Source organism: Amblyomma americanum, chromosome 1 (genome assembly GCF_052857255.1).
Source record: "Amblyomma americanum isolate KBUSLIRL-KWMA chromosome 1, ASM5285725v1, whole genome shotgun sequence".
Classification (NCBI taxonomy): domain Eukaryota; kingdom Metazoa; phylum Arthropoda; class Arachnida; order Ixodida; family Ixodidae; genus Amblyomma; species Amblyomma americanum.
In genome coordinates, this window is record NC_135497.1 from 312,955,934 (window position 1) to 312,981,580 (window position 25,647).

The 25,647-nt window shown below is 49.4% G+C and overlaps 1 protein-coding gene across 3 annotated transcripts in view; it reads left to right on the plus strand.

Moving 5' to 3' along the window:
* Positions 1 to 6,671: 6,671 nt before the first annotated feature.
* The window catches only part of LOC144115353 (arylsulfatase B-like), a 34,800-nt gene continuing 15,824 nt past the window's right edge, over positions 6,672 to 25,647 (plus strand). Inside the window, exons 1-4 of one of the 3 annotated variants that reach the window (XM_077649706.1) lie at positions 6,672 to 6,927; positions 15,569 to 15,728; positions 19,221 to 19,333; positions 22,574 to 22,690. In XM_077649706.1, coding sequence (XP_077505832.1) covers positions 6,793 to 6,927; positions 15,569 to 15,728; positions 19,221 to 19,333; positions 22,574 to 22,690 — 525 coding nt within the window. In that variant the 5' untranslated portion in view covers positions 6,672 to 6,792. The remainder of the gene's footprint in view (positions 6,928 to 15,568; positions 15,729 to 19,220; positions 19,334 to 22,573; positions 22,691 to 25,647) is intronic. The other 2 variants (XM_077649704.1, XM_077649705.1) reach the window with 2 other exon arrangements.

A 25,647-nucleotide genomic window follows, 5' to 3' on the forward strand; every position in this document is an offset into this window, starting at 1 on the left:
TGGGAATCGGTGAGAATGGTAGTGGCGTTCATCTGGGCTACTGCCAATGTAATGGCGATTTCTTGCGCGTGCTGCGTGTTGTTGCCATGTACTGTGAAGGAGCAATACATTACGGCATCTCTTCCTTTCTTCCTTCACTCCCTCATTTATCCCTTCCCTCATGGCGCGGTTCAGGTGTCGGCCGATATGTGAGACAGATACTGCACTATTTCCTTTCCCCAAAATCCAATTTTCAATTTTTTTTTGTACTGTGAGCCCTGTGACCACGCACGATTCATTGTCGACTACCACCGCGGTCATTGCTCTTTTGGAGGAGTAGTCGGCGGTCAGCGGCATCCGCATCTACGGCGCGCCTGTCTTCTGGGTGCATGTGCCGCGGAAGCAGTGCAACCATATTGAATTTCCGATAGGTTCGGGCTATGTCCAGGGGGTGAAATTTCCTATACCTCCGAGCGGCTGCGAATTACAGACGGTATATCGCTATAATTCCTCCTTCAGTTACGTTCATAGCGAATGGTGTACGAGTTATCTCCATGACAACGGACGACCGAAACACGTGAGCGCGGAGGGTGTTCGCATGGCATCTGATTCACGCACGGACTGGTCCAAAATCGGGTCTGCTAGAGGAGGTGGGCGGATGTATCGTTGTCCGCCTGCTCAGCGCGCGGCCGTGCGCGGCAACAGTTCCGAGGTAGCCTACGTGGGCGCGGCAGCGTACTCGTCGGGCTCCCGCATGGTTCTCGCCGTCGCTAATAATCAGGCCCGACTAATCGCATCAGGATCCGTCACCACAGACTCATCGGAAATTGGAGAGGAGGCGGCCGTTGCACTCGCTCTCATCTCCACCTCTGCCACCAAAATTTTCTCTTACTCAATATCCACGCTAATTTGGCCAAAGGCCTGATATCTCGCACCGCGGCTCGGCTTCCACGCTTCTGGCACCCCACCCACCCCGTAACCCTTATCTGGGCCCCTGCGTGTCAGCCCTCTCAGGTAACGAGGAGGTCCACTCCCTCGCCCGAGGTCTCACTTTCCGGGCCGGAGTTGGGCCTCCTCCGCCATCCCAGGAGCGTCTGCTTACGTTCAGAGATATTATTAACTACTACCGAGATAGCCGGCGCGTTTATGCACCGCCGGCTCCCTCCCTAACCTTAACCCAGGCCTCCCACTGGCGCCGACTCCAGACCAGAACTGCTCCCTACCCTATTCTCCTTCATGCCCGCTACCCCGATCAATTCCTTTCTTCTTGTAAGCTCTGCGGGAAACCGGGAGACTTCCTTCATGTCCTCCTCTCATGTCCTACCTTCCCACACCCTCCATCCCCAACCACGGCGGAGTCATGCTGGGAGACTCCTGGCCAGCTCCGCTGCAGCTGACCAGCGCCGGATAATTACCGACGCCCTGAAGCGGATAGCCCTCCAAGGGCTGTCCTTTGCCCTGTAAGGGCAGCCCCATAAGGGTTGCCTCGTGCCATGTTAGGGGGTCTGTCCCCCTCTGTATTGCTTGGCAATAAATGTTTTCCACCACCAGCCCCCGCTTTACTTCGGTTTTCGTACACCTTTTCTTTGCTATTGTGGCATGATAATATTGATTGCGCTGCTGGTAAACAATGGTAACCGCAGCGCTGGGTCGATGTACGAAGAACAGAGAACATATTTTCCATGGTTTTATTGACACATATATCCTTTCCGTTACTCTGAGTCTAAAAGAGATATTTCTCAGAATACACCATATGTCTACGTTACAGCATTCCGTACAATATAGATAATGTGTGTCGACACACCAGAGATGTTCAGCTTATCTCAAACGGCGCAGCTGACTTTTTCAGTACATAATTTCGTGCATCATTCACGCAAAACATGTGCGATCATTCCTGCATACAGTCCGCGCAATACAGAAGGATCATTATGTGCACTGTGAGTGCACCTAGTTCAATGCATGCACGATGTACCTTGCATGCAGTCGTAGAAAATTGCAAAAAAAAATTGTTTAATAGTTACGTAAATGCGCGAAAGCAAACAGCTATCACGCAATGGCCTTCACTGTCCATGCTAATATATGCGACACCAATTGAATTCAGTTAACATATACAGTTGCATAATCGGTTCCCGCGATGTGCCTACTATTCTGCGGACCAAACCCGATGACTGCTTTACCAACAGCAGTGACAAATGCGCGGCGGTTGCAACGGCCGCACGGGTCAGAAATTCAAAATGGATAGACAGAGATAGAGATCTTTTCTCCTTTCAGAAACTTCTTGTGGTTAGATCTTGTTCTTTACTACAGACGCTAGCGCCGGTTCCTCCTTCAGTTACGTTCACAACGGATGATGTGCGAGTTACGGCTTCAGTGGAGGTTTCTGCAATTGGTGAGGTGCGTTTCCGGCTTGAAATTTTCCTTCCCCCATGGTTTCCAAGTTCAGCGAAAAGAATCATGGGAAAGTCGCCTGCTACCGCTACTTCCGGTTCGAAATCCTCCCTCCCCCCCCCCCCCCCCCCCTGCTCGCTTGCTTCACGGCAGTCGCTATGTTAATTTCGCTTCTTACACTAATTTACTGGCATTGCAACACCGCTGATTGTATTGCATCATCGCAAGACCAACTCGACGTCGACTCTGCTCTGCTTCGTAGTGTGTTTTCGTACGAAATGCAACAAAAATAATGTAAATGGTAGAAGGCTTTCTATGCGTATGCAGTGCGATGTGTTGAGACGCGCTGTGTGCACAGTGACATGTGCGGATAATTGCTAAGCTGACTGGCAGCTTTTACATGCTGTGCGGAAAATACTGCTAAGCTGTGCAAGTTTGAGCCCTCCGTTGCCTTCGTAGTGCGGCGAAAGTACAAATTTGTAATTACCGAGACGTTAAACTAGTTCAAACGCACATGCAATCGACTGCCGTGCATACGCATAACAGCCAGCCTACGCTGGCATATAACCACGACAGAACACTCTTACCTTTCGTTATTGCCAATTTCAGCGCCCAGGACGCGTTCATACGCAGCACGCGCTCATCTTACGTTGATGCTGTGCTATAAGCGATGTCGCAGCACAAATAAATGAGTGAATAAACGATGCACGCATGCACGGCAATTGCTCTGCAAAAGGCAGTGTGTGGGAGAAATTTGGAACCGGAAGTATCTGGCAGACGATTTTCCCATGGTTCTTTGCACTCACTTCGGAAACGCATCTCACCATCTCACCCATTAGCCGGGATGGAAGTTGCTCGCGCTTTCCTCCCCCTGCTAAGTCCTTCTGGGTTTCTTGCAGGGGCTTCACCATGTAGCCAGGTTTCGTTAGGAGCTGGCGTCTGGTATGGGTTTGTTAGCCTATGCCGTTGAGCACTGAAGTAATATCAGACAAGAACACTCGCCAAATTTAGAAAAAAAGGAAAAATCTTTGACGTTTCGGGGCCCACTCGGGTCCCTTGATCACAAAGGCAGCGGAAGGACGAATGTATAGTGACTTATGTATACGGCGAACGTGGCGTATAATGAGCGTGCGTAAATCTCAGGTATAGACTGCCCCGGTTCAAAACATGTGGCGTGATTTGAATGTGTAGTGATTCCAAAAGTAGGCGGGATAATAAATACTTTTCCGTCGCGATGACTGAGGCATTATTCCAATCGATGGCATGTTTCGCGGTTTGACAGTGCTTATAACCTGGGGGACCGCCCACCTCAAGAGGTGGCACCGCTGACCTCTCGCTGCTACTCCGGTGGAGAGGGCCGCTCTCCTGGTAGCCATGTCGATTTGTCGCTGCCTCCCAGAAACACCAATGATGGCGGAGATGCAGCACCATGAACATTGGTCTTTGAGCAGGATTAACTGGAATAAGCACCGCTCCCAACAAGGCCACTATCTTCGAACCACGGCTTTTCGTGGAAATAGACGGGGACGGCCGCCGTTGTTAGTCACTGCAGGAAGAGGGAGGCTCGGATTCCACCACTTTGCCAGTGGGAATGTTGCTTCCGTTCCACACGGGGAGAAAGCTTCCACCCCAAGGCAATTAGCCCAGCCCTGTTTACATGAATCCGATAGCGTTGGGTCGAGTCGTATACAAGCACATCGGAGCAGGGTAGAGTTGAGTCAGCCTACCCGTTGCGGCGGAGTTGACTGGACCTGATCCGTCGACTCCCGACCCGACTCTGCGAGCGTTTACATGAACCCAGTAACCGCTTTTCGACCTGATAACTCGACTCAACTCGGCTCTATCGCGTTCATGTAAACGCCGCTTGTAGTTTCCCCCCCTGCCAAAAATATCTGTCGTGAGCGGCTGATACATTATGTTGGTGCCAAAGTTTGGTATAAAATTATTTTTGATTAAAGGCTTTGACAGAATTTCCTGGAAATATTCAAAAACTATTTTCTGATGTTAAATGACGAGCCACCCTCGTTATTAGATGGCACTTCGTATTCTTTTTCTTCAAACTACGACTTCCAGCTCATGGTCTTTCTCTTCAGGGAAAACCATTATGTTGTGCTCTTGCTTGGCGTACTTTTGTATAATGTTCTGCACTTTGTGCATTGTGTTCCGCTCTCTACGTAGAAATATTGCTTCTGTTATTTGCATGTATGATGAGGCCCGTATTTGTTTGTTTCTTGACGACTGCCTGTAACTGTGCACTGTAAAGTTTTGGACACACAACTAGTCCCTGGCTACTGGTCTAAACATTCTTTTGTAATTTTGTTTTTGTTTTTATGAAGCTAATAAGGCACATTGGATTGGGGCCACAGAGAAAAAAAGGGTAGAAATTGCTTAGAACAGCCAGCCGCTTCCATCCGGAGGAATGGAAATTCATTCACGTCGAGGTGAATTATAAGGATGGTTTATGGGGGTTTAACGTCCTAAAGCGACTCGGGCTATGAGGGACGTCGTAGTGAAGGGCTCCGGAAATTTCGACCACCTGGCGTTTTTTTTTTTAAATGCACTGACATCACACAGTACACGTGTCTCTGGAGTTTTGCCTCCATCGAAATTCGACCGCCGCGGCCGGGATGGAACCTGCGTCTTTCGGGTCAGCAGCCGAGCGCCATATCCAGTGAGCCACCGCTGCGGCCTTTGAATGAAAAGGAATCGGGTCAAGAAACCATTCGTAGTTTTTCATGGAAAAGTATAACTTCCGGTGCGTTGCAAGGAAATTTGTGGATGGCCAAACCAAGAGCCGGAAGTTGGACAACGGTTTATGGTTTATGGGGGTTTAACGTCCTAATGCGACTCAGGCTATGAGGACGCCGTAGTGAGGGGCTGCGGAAATTTCGACCACCTGGGGTTCTTTAGCGCGCACTGACATCGCGCAGTACAGGGGCCGCTAGAAGTTCGCCTCCATCGAAATTCGACCGCCGCAGCCGGGATCGAACCCGCGTCTTTCGAGTCAACAGCCGAGCGCGCCTTAACCACTGAGCCACCGCGGCGGCGAAGTTGGACAAAAAAAAAATTGAAGGCGCATGACGCAATAGCATGAGGGGTTAATTCCCAAATGTGCAGAAGGTCATTCTCTACTTTACATTCATAGATCCCTGGGAGTCCTCATACTCCTCCTGGCGCAGTTGTTCAGCGGTTAAGCCATGCGCCACTACCCTGTGATGGGCCCTGTGCGGACCAGGTTGCTTTTCCCGAGCGACCAATCATTAATGTCACTGCCACCTGCCACGGTGGGCAGTCTGCGCACTATCCGGTGGGGAGGTTGTGATGGCGCCGCAAGGTCACGTGACCTAGGCGGCTCACCTGCCTCCTAGGTTGCTCTCTGGGGACCACATGCCAGAGCAAAGCCCGTGATTTCCGGTGGCGCCGACACCGGCGTTTCTGGAGAACGGGGCCTTTAACGCTGACTTGTATATGGAATAGCTTCGTGAAAGTGCCTGAATATGAATGCTGGACACGTTGACAGAAACGTGTGCTGATAACAGCATGACACAAAAAACTTGTAGCTTTCACAGTGATCGTAAATATGCGATCGTGACGAAACTGGATGTCCTGATGACGTAGAAGTGGATCCACTTGATGCAGCAGCTCAAGGTGAGCGGATGTCGATATATATTGGTGTTGGCTGTCCTCGAGAACGATAGGACATCAATACAACGAAGGAGATTACGAAGCGGTGATAGCACTGAGATAACTGCGAGCGGATGCAGACACTTATAACGCAGAATGCTGTGCGCATGGGGATGAACATACCTGCAAGCATCGCGGGACCTTCGGCGGAATCGACGATTCCTTGCTGGGGAATGATCCGCTACCTCATGAGTTGCACATAATATATGTGTGCTCGCACAGATGATGCTTGCGCTAAATCTACCGCTCTGTTATATGCAGTATCCTTGGCCATCTCTCGCCGTGAAACAGGTGTAGGTACGAAACATGATTACATGTAGCGACTAAGTCCCCTCGAATGTGACCACCGCGCGCGATTCTGTTTTCTGCACACCCGGCCGGTGCCATTTCGCGACAACTCGTTTTGCATGTTTCGCCCTCGTGCGACAAGGTGAAGCGCTGTGAAGCGAATCCTTGTGAGACAAGAATAGCGTACGCAACTCTTGACAAAGCAATGGTTACACTGTTGATACCTTGTGTGTATGCGCGCAGCTCGCCGGTGCAGCCGCGAATATACATAAACGCGGACCAGCATCGTCCTTATCGTGCCGCGGGTGGAACGTGCCGCTCGCTATCGTCCCATTATCGTCCGGGAACGGAGAGGCGGGCGGCAGGGGCGCGCGCGGGCCCTCGGGTCGTGCTGTAGCAGCCCGCGCACGGGGCTGCGCGCCGGACCGACCTTGCCGCACAACGGAGGCGGACATGGAGTCGGCGCGGGTCATCTTCCTGCTCGTGTGCCTGGCGCTGCTGTTTGGCACCGCGTGGCTCCTGCTGCGCCAGGACGCCGCGCAGCTGGCCCCGAGGCCGCACATCGTGTTCGTCCTGGCTGACGACCTGGTGAGCGAGTGCGGGCACCGCCGCACGACCGGCCCACCACGGTGCACTGAGAGCCTGCGCTGATGTTCGCGGCGAAGCTGCGGGGCGTTAACTCACAAAAATTTCAATGGACAGGCCTATGGACAGGCCTATGTGAAGAAATTTTAGCGAAGTTGCCTGGGAATTCGGAAGCTTTCCTCCCCGAGAGGCTGACTCCGTTATCCTTCATTTAACTTGCGTCCGCCTAGACGTTGCTGCTTTTTACGTCCTCTTGTAGCGTCGACGAAAAAAAAAAAAGGAGCGAGCGGAAGAGGATTTGCGTTTTCTTATAATGTCACGACGCGGTGAAAATAGCGAGCGAACTGGTAGGGCGGCGGCTACTCCAACAGGAGTGCCGATGAAAAGCCGACAATTTCATGAAGATATACCCCGCGCATAAAAAAAATTAAGAAAACGAAGAGAGAAGCACTCATAATTAGGGTCCTTCTCTTTTTTTTTCTTACGCAGCTTGACAAATTCCACCACATTTCTATGCAAAAGCTATTTTCTTACAGGTATTTTCTGACGCTTATTCTTCTTCCTATATATAGCATATGTGTCGGCGTGAGGATTTGGGGATTCACACCCTTTGTGAATGTGATGAATGAATTTCTTCCCATAATTTCGCGTAATAATAAAGGTAGAAAACCACAAAGGCGCGCTAAAGCAACCGCACTACCAAACTCACTCACGATGCTGTAGCCCACTGCTCTCAAAGAACGAAGTACGGGTCTTTTTTCGCCGGTGGCACAGATGGAGACTGTTAGGACTCCCCACCCTGTCACCACTGTTGGTTCTGAAGAATCTCAGCCTGCTGCCACTTTAGCGCAGAGCTGACCGATGAAACGGCCAAGGCGACGGTGAGTCAACGAAACATTTATCTACAGTTTATACAAGTGCGTTACACAATCGGCTCAGGGGCCGAGAGCACAACGGGCTCGCACAAAGGAGCGTGGCGATGCCTCGGGAGAGCGTCTCGCTCACTTGGTATCTCCGTCTGCTCCCCGTCAGCTGCTCTCGTTCAGCGCGGCTCGCTTTTTATGGCTGCGGTACCGTTGCAGCAGCCAGCTGTTCGAACCCTCCAATCAGGTAACGCCGCTGGTGGCTGCTTTAATGGGACGAATAGACGAGGGGGTTCCGGCCGTTCAAAGCCTGCAGCCGGGAAAGGGCTGTCGGGAAGCGTCGGTTGAGCTTCGAGTCGGCGCTAGCGATGGGGTGGGAGGATTTCGCGGGGCGAGCCTGGATGAATCATGCTTGCTTCGCGCGATGACGGCCGCACGGCGCTGGTTCCCCACTGATGCCAGTGGAATGCGTGATCGGGCATAACAAGACAGCGCTCGATGCAGTTGGTGATGGAGTTAGCTGTCGTCCCGAGCTCCCAGTGAACCGTTCTGAGGCAGCGGTGACACGATGGAGAGCCTTCCTTAGCCTTCTAATGCTCTTGACCTCGTAGTAGGTGAAGACCACTTTGCTTTATCAGTATGTCCTTGTTGCCTTCTCTTGCTCTGCATTCAAGTTTTGGTTTCATCATTGATATTCATAACCTTGTTTACGTCCCACCACAGTAGATTTTCAGTGAGTGAGGAAACCTTCCTGTTCACTAAGTGCCATAGCCCAGGGGCGCCATCCGAAGCATCCTGGAACGTCACTTACGCACTATGAGCGTTAGCCAGAGCTCTACCCGGCAGCATGGCAGTCACTGAAGAAGCTTAAGAGGTTGCATGAAGATTCATTTGTACCGACTGCTGCGGCTATTTAACGCGCGAGGGCGTATTGATACAAGGTACACACGAAGCTTTTCTTCTCCGTCATTCGATTCACGCGGGAGGAAGGCAACCCTTCCGAAGTAATTCGATTACGCTACAAATTATTGTACAAGAAGAGTGCTAATTTCCCACCGCAACTTCTTTGCAAAGATAGGAAAATTGTTCTGGAAGCCACAGTTTGTTCGAGGCCACAAGTCTAGGCGTTCTGTTTGCAGTATAAACATAGACGTGTCAACTGTTGGGCATAAACTGAGGTTGGAAATAAAAGCATCCGCAAATTTTGTTTTGAAAGTACAAAATGCACTTCGCCATTCAGAATATTCGGTCGCCCATGCGAAGATCAAGCTTATCGCTGTGATAACTCAACTTTACATTCATCCTTTCTTTGCTGTTGTTCTCTAAGCGAACAACCTCTATGGTTTCTAGCCGGCGCGGTGGCTCAGGTGTTATGGCGCTCAGCTGCTGACCCGGGAGACGCGGGTTCGATCCCGGCCGCGGTGGTCACATTTCGATGGAGGCGAAATTCTAGAGGCCCGTGCACTGTGCGATATCAGTGCACGTTAAAGAACCCCAGGTGGTCGAAATTTCCGGAGCATTTCACTACGGCGTCGCTTAAACCTCATAAACCATCTTTGGTTTGTCTGAGAGGACAGCCTCTTTGAGGATACAAGAGGAAAGGCAACTTCGGTTCTACGAACGGAATGTTTGATTTAGTTTCAGCTTTATTTTTGCCATTTTCGCATCTGTATTCATATTTTTCATTATGCTCGCAAGCATGTGTTGTGGATATCCGTCGCTCCGCACTAGTCGCAATGACTCAGCGCTAACTGCGCCACATGTCATGTGGAATCATTATCTTGTGTCTACCGCGCGTGGTATGCGCTGGAATAAGCGCCGCCAGTATCACTGTCATTTCGGGGTCATATAACTTCCATATCATGCTAGTTGGTTGCAGCGAAGTCGTTCGCGATGGCCTCGCGGTGTGCGTCCTTCGGGAGTGACCTGGTACTGCTTGTTTTCAGCAAAAGGCGGAAAGCCCTACTATCTGAAGCGACATAAAAATGACTGGCGAGCCAGTCGTTTCGCGTGTCCTGAAAACACGAACCCGAGCTGTGTGGACGGCGGGCTGACACTGGCAACGATTACGATGCTAACTGGGGCGCCGATTTCTTGCGCTATTATTTTTATTGCTTGCATGGACGACGCATTCACAAAATATCCAAGTTATGAGCATCTCAGTGCACCAGAGCTAGAGCTGCCGATAGAATAATGCGAGATGACATCTCAGGGTCGTCGCGGAGAATCTATAAATTGACATTCGCACCGCAAACGTGGAGGCCAGCACAATTTGAGCCGTCTTTCCTCATATAGGCGTCGAAAAAATGGCTGCTCCGCGTTACCTCAAAACCCTTACTTGACCGTGTAGCCGCCAAGAAAAATGCAGCAGAGGCCGCCTTGTCCCAACGGCCAAAGAAGTGTTACAACGTCAATTGAGTTGATGTGACCGGCTGTGTAGTATGCTTGGGAGGTTACTAATCGCTATGCTGCGGTGGACGTGTTGTTGGAATCAAATACCGTGTTTTGGTACAATAACCACTCTCACACACTTATATGCAAGAATTTAACACACCTCATGGCGACTACCGTTATGAAATCAGATCAGTTTTTTTTTAAATTTCTCACACGCTAGTCGGATTCTTTGAAAAATAAAACAACCTACCATTTATGGTGCGTACCTCGCTGGAGGTGGCCATAAATAGGGCGTATTCACGAGCTCGACAACTTGGTCAAATGCCAAAGCACGATCTTTGATTCCATCCAGAGAGCATCTTCCGTAAGCCCTGAGATTAGCAATCTCACGAGCATTTCACACAGGCTATCAAATAAACTCAATGAACTTTGTAACATTTACCCCCCAGCCGCGTAATGCCCAGCATTCAGTCTCGCGCGGTGGCTGACAAACTTCTTCCCTCAAAAGCTTCATTCCTGCGCATACTTGACATGCGGACGCGTTTTGTTTAATGGTTTAGTCAGCCTGTTCCACAACCTTTGGAGTCGGTGAATTTAAGTTCCAGATCGCCCGCGATTCTCAGGGCTCGGAGGTGGCGCGCAGCCGCCATTTTTCGACGCCTACAAGGAATAATAATAATAATAATAATAATAATAATAATAATAATAATAATAATAATAATAATAATAATAATAATAATTGGTTTTTTGGGGAAAGGAAATGGCGCAGTATCTGTCTCATATATCGTTGGACACCTGAACCGCGCCGTAAGGGCAGGGATAAGGGAGGGAGTGAAAGAAGAAAGTAAGAATGAGGTGCCGTAGTGGAGGGCTCCGGAATAATTTCGACCACCTGGGGATCTTTAACGTGCACTGACATCGCACAGCACACGGGCGCCTTAGCGTTTTTCTTCCATACAAACGCAAGGAATGATCCAGGTTCATGTTTGTGACACTTCACTGCAGAGGGTGTTCGATCTGATGGTGAACGGAAACTGGCTATTTGCGGTGGGCAACGATGTGCCGGGTGTTTCAAAGAAGCCAACCACTAAGTATTGAAAATAGGCTTTGTGAGGTATAAAGATATGGCTTCTGCGACATTTTAATACCAGTGTTGGCGGACGTCAGCAAAGAAGTGAATTATGTTAGCTGTAAACTGGTCAACTAATTTCTAATAGCTGATTGTTTAACTACTACATATAGGCTTCTGACTGCAATTAGAGATTTGTAACTTACCACTAGTAATAGCCATGCCAATTTTTAGAATTTCGAAAACGCGATTACTGTCTGTGCTGTGGCTCGACGAATTTGGACTATTTTGCTCCCGTTTCGAAAAGCGCGCGTCTTTGGCGCGTGCAAAGCAATCCCCACCAGTACATGTCACTCTGCGGAGTATATTCTTAGACCGTGTTCCGTGGTGAACGTGTCACGTGATCCTCTCTCTCCCCTGTGAGTTGGAGCAGCGAGCTGCAGCGAGGACGCGGGCGCGACCGAGCACGTCACATGGCAGTGCGCCGCAGAGTGAAGTTTCGTGGTGGGCGTTCATTTGTGCGCGACAAAGACGCGCGCTTTTCGAAAGAGCCGGAAAAAGGCCAAACTTTCTTGAACCACAGCGCCGAGGTTAATCGCGTTTTCGAAATTATAAAAACTGATATGGCTAATCCTAGCAGCCAGCCGCAAATCTCGAACTGCAAACAGGCGCCTAACTGTAGCAGCTTAAAGTTAAGTATCACAAGTTAGTTAACCAGCTAGTTAACTTGATTCACTTGTTTACTGTTGTCCTCCAAAACTGGTATTAATATGCCCCAAAAGGCACCTTTATACCTCAAAAAGCCTATTTTTAAGAATCGGTAGCGGGCTTCCCTGAAAAACCTGGTGTAGAAACGAACTTCCGCGAGAGAGCAGGCGCGCGGCTTTCAAATGGCGCGAGAAATGGCCCAAATTAGTTGAGCCACAGCGGCGAGGGTAATCGCGTTTTTGGAATTCTAAAAACTGATATGGCTATTGCCATCTATTACTAACGACCGGCTACAAATGTCTAATTTGCAATCAGGCGCCCTGGAATTACTATAACATAAAAATCTTCTCTGTACGTAAGAGACCCGATTTTTTTAAAATTAGTGGCGGGCTTCCCTGAAACATCCGGTATATATGCTCTCATCAGTGGCGCTCCATTCCGCGCGTTGTGCGAGCTCGTATATGTACGAGGGCTGTTCAATGAGTTTTGCTTCCTCAGTTCTAACTTTTTTATATTATTAAGCTGCGGATCTGAACGAAGTTACATTCAAATAAATCACCAAGTCTTCTCAGTCCCGGGAGGACGCATATACAGCCTTTGTCAAAAGTAAGGAGACTAAGTGCGCTGTTGGCAGAAATGCGTCGTGGCTGACGGGGACAATGTCGAAAAGTGATGCCCTATGTAGAAGGACACTCGAATCTTGTACTTTAATGAAACGCATTTCAGTTAACATTGCTTCATAAAGGACAGTTACGGACCGTGGAGGAGAGAAAACTTAATGAAACCCCTCGTAATATTATTTATGTAATCAAGCTATATAGCCACATTAAGGTCCGATTTAATATATCCGCGCCACTTCTATAGCTATCAACGTTGGATATAGGAAGATCTCCCGGTTGCGCGCAACGCAAGCGCCACCATAATTCCCGGGAAAAGCGTACCGTGTTTACTCGTCGCTGCAATTCATGCAACGGCATGATGAAGAGCACGCGGGAAAAACAAGGTCGGGCACCCGCTCTTGCAGAGAGAAGGAACACGACGCTATCTGAGAAGTCCTTCCTTATTTCACCGAACTTGCCTTTGCGCTGAGCCTGAGCAGAAGCCTTGAGACACGCGTCTGCGACTAGCAGTTTCTCACACGAGGCACTTTACGAGCCCCGATTCGGTCTGACTCCCACATAAACAGGGACACTAGGTCTGACCACCCGACAGCACCCTCGCCACCACGCGGACGGTTGGGCCGGAGATCACTCCGAAAGCCGATCGAGCACCTGGCGGGGGACAGCAGCAATGGCGTTGCGCTGGAGCACCCGCCTTGTGTGCGGCATACATATACACTGGGCTTGAATGCCAGCCCTGGCGGGAACCCACCGGTTTTCTAATGGACATGCATAGAAACGTCCCCCGGCCATGTGCTCAATGGTGAAAAGCTTAAAAAGATGCGCACGGCACCGTGCTACTGAAAGTGCCAGGGGCGCACATCTATTCCGTCTAAGTGTCGACTAGAGATCCAGGTCATAACAAAGACATTGCCAGGACAGGAGAACAATGATCGGTCTGAGTGCGTTTAGCGGGCACTGTGGGCGTTTGAACAGCAGCTACCGATATCCCTCGAAAGGGAAGCACATAACAGTTGACTTCTGCCAGTGCTCACCTGTTGGGCTGGAAACTGGAGACCAATGCTTGAAATCTGAATGAGAAGGGTTCAGCGAGCCATATGGAAAGGAAAATGGTTGGGGTACATAGTGTCAGGAGACAGAAAGAGGGCAGCGTGAATTTTAAATACGTACTTGAGTAAATTATATTAAAGTGGGAATCGGAAAGATGGAATTGACTTTCACGGGACCTGCAGTGCTAAGAAAAGATAACCGATGATCTGTCAGGGTTAAAGGAATGCATTCCAAGCGAAGGGAAACATACTTGGGGACAGCAGAGAGTCAGGCGGATAGATGAGGTTGTGAAATTTCGCGGAAAGGCGAGGCCATGGCTGGCAGACCAATTAGAGATCGGTGGGAGAGGCCCTTCCCTATTGAAAAATGTGTACAGGTTTGAATAGGAGACAAATAGGATTATGGCACATTTCGTTTAACATTATAGGATGAAGCTTCCAAAGCGATTCAGCCTTTGAGTGACTCCTTAGTGGAGGGCTCCGTATAACTACCATTACCCGTGGTTAATTACCATGCACTTACATCACACAGTGCATGCAAGTCGTGGGTTCGAACCCGCCCACTACGGTAGCACTTCGATGGAGGAAAAATGTGAAAATTTCGTGTACTGTACATTGTTAGTGCCCGTTAAGAACCCCAGGTGGACGAAATTATCCGGAGCCCTCCACTACGGCGTCCCTCATAGACTGAGCCGCTTTGGGCCGTCCATCCTATAAAGCCAAACCTAATGTGCCGTAATCCTATTTGCTGACCCGTTCAAACCTATATATATTTTTCAGTAGGGTTGTTTTGCAGTGGACGCATCCTGACTGATGATAGCGGGTGAACTTAAACCGGTGACGTTCGATTACACTATTTCCAGTCAAGCAGTAAATTGCAAGCTTCCGCTTTCCACGTGGCTCTTTGCACCGGCGTGCAGGTTAGTGGCCTCCGCCTCTCGCACAGTTCATTCTTTCTTGTGTAACCCTCGTTCGAAGCTTCCGCCCGCCTTGTGACTTTCTTTCAGCTTTGCTTCTCAGCTTCCAGGCTCCCGGAAGAATGTCATCCTGTTCCGTTCTGCTCAGTTCGGTGTATTGAAGGTGGAGTTTCAAACATTAGCAGGATTGTATTTTAAGCAACACACGGGCGCTCTGTGTTGTGTTTGTCTTTTCTGTCTTATCTAGCCTTGCCGCGCCGAAGCACACTTTTAGTATTTAACGCATTCTTTTTCATGCTGAGCGCACTAATTTTGGCGGCGAAGTCGCCTCTGTGGCGCCTGATAATCTGGTCTTTATCGATACACGTTTACCAGATGTCATTGCGTACGTGTGTGTGTGTGTGTGTGTGTGTGTGTGTGTGTGTGTGTGTGTGCTCATGTTTAAAACAGAAAAGACGGATGCTTTTGCTAGACGCACAAGTTTAAATGTGGGAACACAGCTGCAGGTTGCATTCAGTCCAGCGTAACATAAGCGAGTGTGTTCCCAAGAAAATGAATCATCACGACGAAGTGATGGCGATGGCTGCACAGCCCCTGTCTGCATCCCTTGAAATCGCCCACGTCAATAGCACTCTTGTCGGGCAGAAGATGAACACGATTTTCTGATAAGAAGCTGCTTCTTCGGCGAGGCAGTCTGGGAGTTCTTGCATGTTCTACAGCTCTCCAAAGAGATACGCTTTCACGAACTTTACTGAGCGATTTAAAATTGGTGTACGTAAATAATCGTATTATTGTAAACTAGGAAGCGCAAAATACCGGACGAGGGACAGAGTAAGGGACACAAAAACAGTTTCACGAGCGCTAGGTCACTGCAACGTGACCAACATTTTTCTGCACCCTATAGGTAGCCGCCACGCTGTTCCAGCGTATATTTTGCAACCTTTGGCCCGTGCTTACGTGGGCCACCGTCCAACGGGCCCAGTCGTCTCAACCCGCACTGACGGAAGCGCTCGCTCGCCTGCAGGGCTGGAATGACGTGAGCTACCACGGCTGCCCGCAGATCCGCACGCCAAACATCGACGCCCTGGCCTGGAACGGGATCCGGCTGCGCCGCTACTACGCGCAGCCGCTTTGCACGCCGTCCAGGGCAGCGCTGCTGAGCGGCCGCTACCCGCTGAACCTGGGTACGCCAGCACGCCGAGACACGGCGACCGACTGTCGCGGACGTCGCACTGCCGCTTTCTCTCGGTGCCTTGATGCTCGCGCGGCAGCGGCGCTGGCCCATCGGGGCGCCCTACAGTCGTTGCGATACCGGAGCATCCCAGACATGTAGCAGGCGACGGTATAATGAATCGACCGAAACCGGTCGTGCGACGTACGTAAGTGGTCGATATGACGACAGTTATGACAGAGCTCAGCGCTGTCAACTGCGAAGCTTGTGGTAAACGATTAGGCTTATCGTTGACGCTCATGGTTTGAACGATCCAGCGCAGGTACTCCTGTCACCACTGGCAGAACTGGTGGCTATTTCTCCGACCGTCCATGAACATGAACGTTGGCCGATGAGGCCGCGTGCTTTTTCAGAGTGCGAGATTCGTAGGTTGGGTCACGCACGGGCTCTGAACACGACCCTCCGCCTGAGAAGCAAACTTAGGCGCAAACCCTTTCAGTTCGCGCGGGCGGTGAGCGTCGTTCAAGTCGTATCCACTCCTTCTGCCGCGATGCCTCAGCGGCTGTACCGTTCTCCTGCTGAGCACGAGCTGGCGTTCGCAGTTTTGGCTGCCGGGCCCATTCACACATTTCCAAAAATCCGGCGAGCAGAGCGGATTCGGCCGCTTTTGACGCCGACCGGTCGAGGACCGATTTCCGCGACGACAAACATGGCGGCGCCCTTTGAAGCCGGACCCCTCGCTATTCGGTCGTTCCAACGACGGTGGGAGCGCCACGCGGCCTCTTCCTGAAGCGGCGAGCCGGTTCGCTGTGCGCGGCGCGTGCAATCGCAGTGGTTTGGAGCGAAAGATACGCGTCAAAAATGAGCATATTCTGTTATTCTACAACCTTCGGACATTCCAAATAGCAAACATGTTGTTTCTGCCAACACGTAAAGAGTTCAAAAAGCAGTGTAAGTTCATTCTGCAGGTTGGTAACGAGCCCAATGACCCGTCTGTTAATCAGCGTCGTCCGCTGTGGACGCCACGACACCGTGTCGTCAATGCTTTCCTATTCGGAGTTTGGTTCATGCTACCAGCGTAGCCTATTACAGCTGCGTGAAAGCAGTGCAGAGATTAAACACTTACCTGATGTACAGTATTTTGGTTATATTTTAAGGCGGACGTTTGCAGCAAACAGATTTTTCATCACGCTTCAGTCCATTCTGGTCTAGATTAAACACGGCTTTCTGGTCACGACGTGATTGCTAAATAGTGACATGAATGGCAAGAACTTCACAATTGTGCCTTAATTCCTCGGTTATAACGCATAAAGTGGATGAATAATTCCAAACGCTTCTGAGCAACGGTCGTCTGCTCACTCGATCACAGCGTTTTCCCCCGCTAGTCAAAAACACATTTTGAGCGCTAATTTCGACTGTATGGCCCGAATTTCGGCTCGAATGGCCCGATGGCTGCCGCTTCAAGCAACAGCTACATTGCCTCTTTTATTAAGGCATATGTGACCAACGTGCGCTGCAGACCGACTATAACCAGCTAAAATTAAATCGACAGGAAAGCTCCGCCCACATTCAGGAACACCGAACAGAATTCCTCCGTGAGAAAATATAGACCACTGGTGAAACATTTCTGTTTACTTAAACAAGCAGGCAATCGCGCGTCGAAATTGTAGGCTCAAGGATTTTGACGTTTCTGGCTTGTTTGATGAAGTCCAACATTAAAAATTTGATTTTGATCACTGTTGTAATTGGTAAGTGTTGTAATATTACGCTGCGGACAATGGCCGGTGTTACCAACTGCTGATTTTTTGTTTTCAGTTGTGTCCTTAGAAGATGAGCACGCAATAAATACACATACCGTATTTACGCGAGTAAGAGCGGCACTCGTGTAAGCGCGGTATATAGCGTCAGACTGTCTGGGTCATTAAAGTAGTTTATTTGCGCTTTCGTGTGAGTGCCGAAAGAAGAAGAAAGTGAACGCGCAAAAAATTACAATTTAAAGTGTTCGTCGCACTTCACCATGCTGAGTTCGCAAGTTTCAACGCCGACGGGGTTTTTGTGCGCGCGGCACTTGCGAACAAGCGATCCATGCTCATATCGATAAAAATTTATTTTCAGCCTGTAATGCAGCCAAACTCAAGCATAGGATCTTATTAATAACCAAGAATCATTTACTGCTGCTTATCTAGACTCTAAAAATCACACCAAAGGGGCCACAACGTCAAGAAGCCGCTTTGCTTCTATAGAGACCCACTCTATGGCATCCGCGCCATCACCGCCTCGTCCGCCATGTCGCAATGCCGCCGCGCCACCTATAGGAACTGGAATGACCGAATAGATGGAGGAATAGCCTCGCTCCAGACTGAATTCGTCGTTGTTGCTGCCTTTTTTCAGTGTACTGTCCATAAATGGCGCACCGGTCTTTCTCTTCGCCTCACCTCGCCTATAAAAAAACGTATAAGTGATAAATTTGCTTTTTTTTTAATTTAGAGTGACGATTCGGCCGCTTCTAGGCTTAAGAGGAGTATGGTGGCCATAAGAGGAGCATCGGTTTATTGACAGTAATGGTTCCCGTCCTGACAACCAGATGACGCCACTAGGCTGAGTTTATCGTTGCGTCTCCGCTTACATACGCTGAACTAAAGGTGGGAATGCGCCTGCGTTTAGCGTACGTAAGCATGCATGCGCTTGTGGTATGTAGACAGCGTCGATTTATGCTAGTTTCTCACCATAACTGTGTACGCCACGAGCGGCGACATGGTGTGGAAAAGAGAGAAACAGCAGTGGCACGGCGGTTGCGCCTCGCCGGGCGTCAACAGAGGAGAACAGGTCCTAGTTTTTCCGGCTTGCGATTCCGCTTCACTCGCCGGACTTTTGGACAGGTGTGAACGCGCCCTAACTAACAGAAGGCCTCTGTGGCCGCTTTTCGGTAGTAACGGGGATATGCAGTCAAGCTGCAGTGGGCGTATTTTTGGCGTCCGTGCATCACGAGGAAAAGCCACGGGCACATCTCTATTCGGCTTATCGCCGCCATGCTCCGGCATGCACCGCTGGTGCCACGCGCTGCACACCAAAATGGCGCCCGCGACGTCACGTGAATACCCCCTCCCCCTGTAATCGTTCATGTACTGGTATTTCATGCGGGTGTTCTGCAGCCATCGAATGCGGCGTTGGGTGCTGGTGTTGCTTTGGGACGTAGAAATGCGCAAAATTTCAGTTATGCCTACGCTTCGTCCCACACCGACGTTACGGTGACGCTAAACTTAACGCCATAACGTTAGTTTTAGAGCCTCTGACTTTAACTTACCATTCCTTTACGTTTCGCATAGACGTTATGGAAAAAAATATATATATCAAGCCATGAAATATTGCACGATAAGGAGAGAAACGTGTGTAAACAAGTAAACCAACGTAATAGAAACTGAATATGAGGGAGAGAAAAACGAAAGGCAGCAAGCAAACCAATGGGCGCTTCAGTGCACAGTATCTGTACGCGATGCCAATGCAGGACTGCAGCACTCGGTGATCTACAACGAGGAGCCTAGGGGACTACCGCTGTCTGTTTCGCTGTTGCCCCAATGGCTGGCCAAGCTGGGGTACGCCACCCACATTCTGGGAAAGGTAAGCATCGAAAAATACCTGCGCCATCTGCGAACTATGCTTGCACACTTCGTGCGGCTTTGCATGCTTTTCCGGTCTTACGTCGGCTGTAATGTTCAGAAACTGAATGGTGAAATGCTCGTTTTACAGCACTATTGCTGGGGAAGGTGGGTCGATTTCATGGCGTTCGTCCTCTGATCTACGTCATAGGGTCACGGCAAGCGTGGTGCGTAGCTCGAGGCGCGTGCTGTCATTGAGTCGCTAGCTGCTGTGGCAGAGATGATGGGTCACCGAGGCAGTTTACTGCGAAAAAATTTGCACCTTTAAGGGTGTATCATGTCTGTAGCTCACACCCTTGCACCCCCCATAAAGGGTGCCAAGTATGGATGTCCTAGTGGGGTGAGATAGTGGCAGCTGCACCCTTTTCACCACTGCGCTTTGCCTATTTTTAGGCCTTGATTGCTTTAAATTACACTGATTGATTATTTGGTGCGTGTATTCTTAGGTCCATTCACATTTGCGAGTCGCAGAGGTTGTGCGACCGTTTTGGTAGAAAAGCGTCAGTCTCAAATGGTTGCACTAGGCGAAAAGCTACTGTCGCAGGCCAGTCGCACGCTGCTTGATTTTATAGCTTTGCGACTGCGAGTCGCTAACCGTTAACCAACCAACCGCGTCGTGGAAGTGAACAGCACCCTGTTACACGTCTGGCTACTCGTTGCCGGTAATACTCGAGATCGACAACTCTTGTTCCGAACGAGCCCGATTTGGGAAAGCGACCCGCTGGCCGCGCTTGAAATTGTGAACGTTGGTACAGTCAAGGGGCTCGCTGGTCGCAAGTGACAGCCCTTCGCTCGCCCTTCGCGACTGGCAAGCGTGACTGGGCCTATTGAAGGAAGCTGAACAGCCCCTACGAAAAGCTACAGATGACTTGCCTCACTGTGCGCTAAAATTACAGCATTCACAACTATAATTATGGCACCAAGATATACCTTTCACGGTGTGTCTGCACCTGTTTGCGTTGGAGTCACATTCCTGATGTCTGCATAATGTTCATGGCGTGATTTTCAGGAACATATTCGAATAAGAAAAAAAGAGTTCCTTAAATGGAGCCAACTTTCTGTAAAGCCGCACGCTCAGTAACACGATGCTAGCATATGCCACGTCTTTGTGGTAGATAAGTCGTGCACGGCTGCTGAGGTGACAAAGATCAGCACGGAAGACACCACGACTGCGCGCCTTACACTTGCCTTTGACGCTTATACTATCTCCGCGTTTATATGCGCCATTTGAGCGAACCTCCATTTGGAGTCAGTGGCGCTTAGCAGTTGAGCTGAAACAATTCAGTTAAATCTCACTCTACGGTAGGGCAAAGCGCAGTCATACAGCGTGTTCCGAAAATTTACGCGCGCCGTAGAACGCTCCTCTCAGCTAATCCGGTAAATTGTTCGAGCTCAAACTTCGTACAGCAATGACATTTGGTCGGCAGTATTGCTGTATTGCTCTTTATTTGTTTGGGGTGCTTGTCTGATGCGAACGTGTTAAGCGTGGGCGTAAACACACAATGGAGACAGTCTAATCTCTTATATCAAAAATCCTAGAACCTATTCTTTCGCCCTAATTTTCTGTCCGCGACACCGTAATATTGCGGCAGAGGGCCAGGTGCAGACCAACAGCTATCTGCAAAAATGTACCTCTTAATATGTGACAGGCTGCTGAATATTTGTTCTCTATTGTGCCCTGGAGAGCCGCCGCGGTGCCTCAGTGGATATGACGTTCGGCTGCTTACCCGAAAGACGCGGGTTCGATCCCGGCCGCGGCGGTCGAATTTCAATAGAGGCGAAATCTTAGAGGTCCGTGTGCTGTGCGATGTCAGTGCACGTTAAAGAACCCCAGGTGGCCGAAATTTCCGGAGCCCTCCACTACGGCGTATCTCATAGCCTGAGTTGCTTTGGGACGTTAAACTCCATAAACTTTAAACCTATTGTGCCCTGGTGAAAATGCTTAACACTTGTTCGCCTTCGTTCCTCGTACCACTTGCCCGGGAAAAGTAGAGCTCCAAAGGTGGATCTCGTACTTTGGTGGTCGGTTTACTGTTGAACACGCCACAATACCTCGTACTCCGTATTCTGCTTCGGCGTGGCCGCTTCTGCCAGCGCAAAGATGCCGCCTCGTGCAACGTAAAGCACGCATCGCGACGAAGACGAGGACGGAAGGTATATGCACACTGCACACTGCCAATGTGTGTGTCAATATAATACTCTGCGTCAATATAATACTCTTCGATGTCTGCGGAGTCGCAGACATCGCGCGACTGCTGCGCCACGTTTGGACTAGAGGGCGCGCCCAGTCCTGCCATGGCTACGTCCCGCTTGTTATACGGCTTGGCGCTAGGGTAGGAGCACAGCGCTGTCGTCGCGTGAGCAAACATGAGTCGCGACTATGCGACGCACGGTGCGGAACTGCCTTCCCTTCCTGAGTTACTGGGCAGCGCACTATAGTCGTCGCGCTTCGTGACGGCAAAAACGAGGTTTCGCCGTTAAGAGCCCCTGCTGCTTCATTCGCATGGTTTCCTGTTTGTTCGCGAACTGACCGATCAGCGTCCTGAGGCTTTCTCGTTGGCCTTCAGGTTTGCTATTGTTTTTACCAGTGGGACTCTGTCCAAGTCGAAGGGCGAAGGTCACGAGCGAATGTGCGCATAATAGGCCTGTGCAGCGATGCGACAATGACGATTACCTATCCTTGTGTTGTTTGAAAGCACGACAATGATTCTCGCTACTGACACCTCTGCAGTCCGGAAGCTCGTTTACGAGGCAAATGTAGCACGTTAGTACATTTTGACCGGTCTGTGTCTTTATATCGCCATTCTATGGAAGGTGCGTTCGTGTTTCATTTAGTGTGTGCAAACGCGAGGCCCCTATTTTACCTAATTCGCCATCGTTTACTGCATACACAATCTTTGCAGCTCAAAATGAAGGAGAGTGAACATCATGAATACATGTGTGCAGTGCACATACGTGCATGTGTACATACATTGCGCTCGTTAATGCACCTTCCTATAGCTTTCCCACTCGGAAACGTGTCGCAGTAGTATTTCCTCCAATTTGAAAGGAGGAAGCATATGTAGCCGACACTGATCGGAGGTTTTCAGGTCTGTATCAGGGATTTGTACGAACGTATTGTCTAGTCTAATGTACAGTACACGAAGTATAATATGTAATGGCCGCATGCTGCTCGTGACGATCGGCATGCCATTCATTTCAGTGGCACGTTGGTTTCTGCAAAGAGGAGTACACACCCACGATGCGAGGTTTCCAGCGGCACGTGGGCTTCTGGGGAGCCTACATAGACTACTATAAGCACGAAAAGGACTACCTCGGGGTAAGATAAGCACCTCGAAGACATTTCATGACTGCGTTTGCGTATGGACATCCATTTGTGTCTAAATGTAGCTGAGTTATTCCGTGCTGGGAGAGTACAAATTTGGCCAATGCTTTTTCAGTCTTGTTAGCGATATAACTTATAGGGAACGGGTTGCCATGATCCAAGAAAAGTATTAGTTGAAGACGCGCATTATCGTACCGTCCTGGTGACTAGAAATTCCTCTTAAGCTTCTACAAAAAAATTTGATTTGCACTTCTTGGTTGTTCGTAACGAATGTCCAGCGAGCAGTGCAAAGTAAGAAAAGCGCACAAGAAAACAACACTCACCATATGCCTGCCTTAAGTGTCTTTTGTGTTGCCTCTCTTACGCTGCTTTCCTGGCCTCTCGAGAATCTGAGCTCCTTTTAACGCGACAGCGTTAAGGGTCCTGTGTCGCAGAAAGGGCGTCGTTGGCCATTAGCGAAAAATCCCAATGGAAGCAAAGAATTGATAAAATTTAGGAACAGGTCAAAGAACGTTTGCATTGACGCCACATTTCTCAGGGAGGTTTCTGTAACCAAAGTAATTGATATGAAAGGTAAATTGCGTTAATTCAGGTTTGGGTTGCAATCGAACCCAGTATCTTCGGATTGGGAGGCCGGCATGCTACCATAGGCCACGAAGGCTCGCTGGTTCAAGCTGTATAAAGATGGCCCTAGTGAATGCGCTGGTGTCTTTGACTTTGTGAACTGTGTTAGAGACGTGTACTGATACGTATATGACTAATTATGAGTATGCAATTCGGAATTCTGCAGCGATGGCGAAGAGGTAGAGCATCCGTCTCGTGTGCAAGAGGACCGGGGTTCGAAACCCGGTGCCGCGGAAGTCTCCTCCGGGTAAAAAAAAAACAACTCCGCGTGTCGATCGAAATGCATAACCAGGCCTGGTGTGAGGCCTGGCCTGTTCTCGGTGACCAGGATCGACAACGCACTCCCCCACCAGAGCAGGATTTGGCCACCCTGGTGTAGCACTTGGCCACAACCATCTATGAACAAACCAATTAACCCTCGACCCAGCCCACTCGCTGCGGAGCAACTGACCGAGCCGGAAGATTGCCTTATGACCTCGGGTGTGCCAGAAGCTTGGAAGAACGCTAACATAATCTTAATTCATAAGAAAGGAGACGTCAAGGACTTGAAAAATTACAGACCGATCAGCTTACTGCCTGTTGCCTACAAGGTATTTGCTACGGTAATCGCAAATATAATCAAGACAACCAACCTTAGAATTCAAACAACCAAATGATTGGGCAGGCTTTCGTAAAGGATATTCCACAATAGATCATTTTCACGCTATCCATCAGGTGACAGAGAAATGCCCATAATATAACCAACCCCCTATATATATATATATATATATATATATATATATATATATATATATATATATATATATATATATATATATATATATATATATATATATATATATATATATATATATATATATATATATATATATATATATATATATATATATATATATATATATATATATTAGCAGACAAGTTAAATGAAATGAGGGGCCCGTTTGACAAATTTATGAAGGGAGCCAACAGTCACCGAAACCAAGGTGCATAGGGGAACGTTAATTTTTTTTATGTGTTATGCTTATCAGGGGAATAATAATACTTAGATTAATAAATCGCTTAAAGAAAATTACTTATAAAGCAGCAGAAAAACAACCATGCCGCCGGTGGTATCCGAACCCACGACCTCCAAATATCGCGTCCGGTGCTCTTACCAACTGAGCTACGGCGACGGCTGTCCAATCTGCTGCTCTCGTGGGTATTTATGTTTACTGGGTGTAAGCGAGCCTTGAGAGTGTTCACCAGCGCCACCCTCGACCATAGCGGCGGACGTAGCACGTCCTGTAATACCGCGAGCGTGACGTAGAACGTCATCTAACGGCGAGGGCGGAAACTGTGCGAGAGCCCTCTTATGCTACCTATGGCATCAAGACTGCCAGAACCGAGACCCTCGTTAAGCTATCAGCAGACAAGTTAAATGAAATGAGGGGCCCGTTTGACAAATTTATGAAGGGAGCCAACAGTCACCGAAACCAAGGTGCATAGGGGAACCGGCAGAGTGGAAACACTCCGAAATCGTTACTATCCCAAAACCAGGCAAACCACCAAGCCTGGAAGCATTACGACCCATCTCCCTCACCTCTTGCCTGGGCAAACTATACGAGCGCGTTATCCAGAACCGCCTCCAAAACTGCATAGAGGACAACAACCTCTTTCCACCCACTATGGTCGGCTTCAGGAAAGGTCTTTCTACGCAAGACGCTTTCCTCCTTCTCAAGGAAGAAGTACTCAGTAACATCCCGAGAGGCGGCGAGCACCTAATTATGGCACTTGATCTGAAAGGCGCTTTTGACAACGTTTCTCACGACGCCATCTTGAAAGAGCTCAACGCCCTCGATTGCGGACCCAAGACCTTCAACTGCATCAAAAACTTTCTCAGCAACCGCACGGCCACGATTGGCATGGGAGATGTCCGCTCCGGCACAGAGCAGACACCCAACAAAGGCACTCCCCAAGGCTCTATCATCTCTCCTCTCCTATTCAATATAGCTATGATCGGCATGGCAAAAGCACTCGAGGATATTGAAGGCATCGGCTATACTATCTACGCTGATGATATTACCATCTGGTCCACCTGGGGTTCCCTTGCCGACAAAGAAAACACCCTACAAGAGGCAGTCAATTGCGTAGAAAGACAAGCAGCAAATTGCGGCCTCCGCTGCACACCCGACAAATCCGAAATTATCTGCATTCAAGGCTATGCCTACAAATCTCCCGGCGACATCGAGGTTTACCTCGAAGGCACAAGAATACAGGAAGTCCCTCTTATCCGCATCCTGGGCCTTTGGCTTCAGAGCGATAGGAAAGCCAACCACACGTTACAGCGT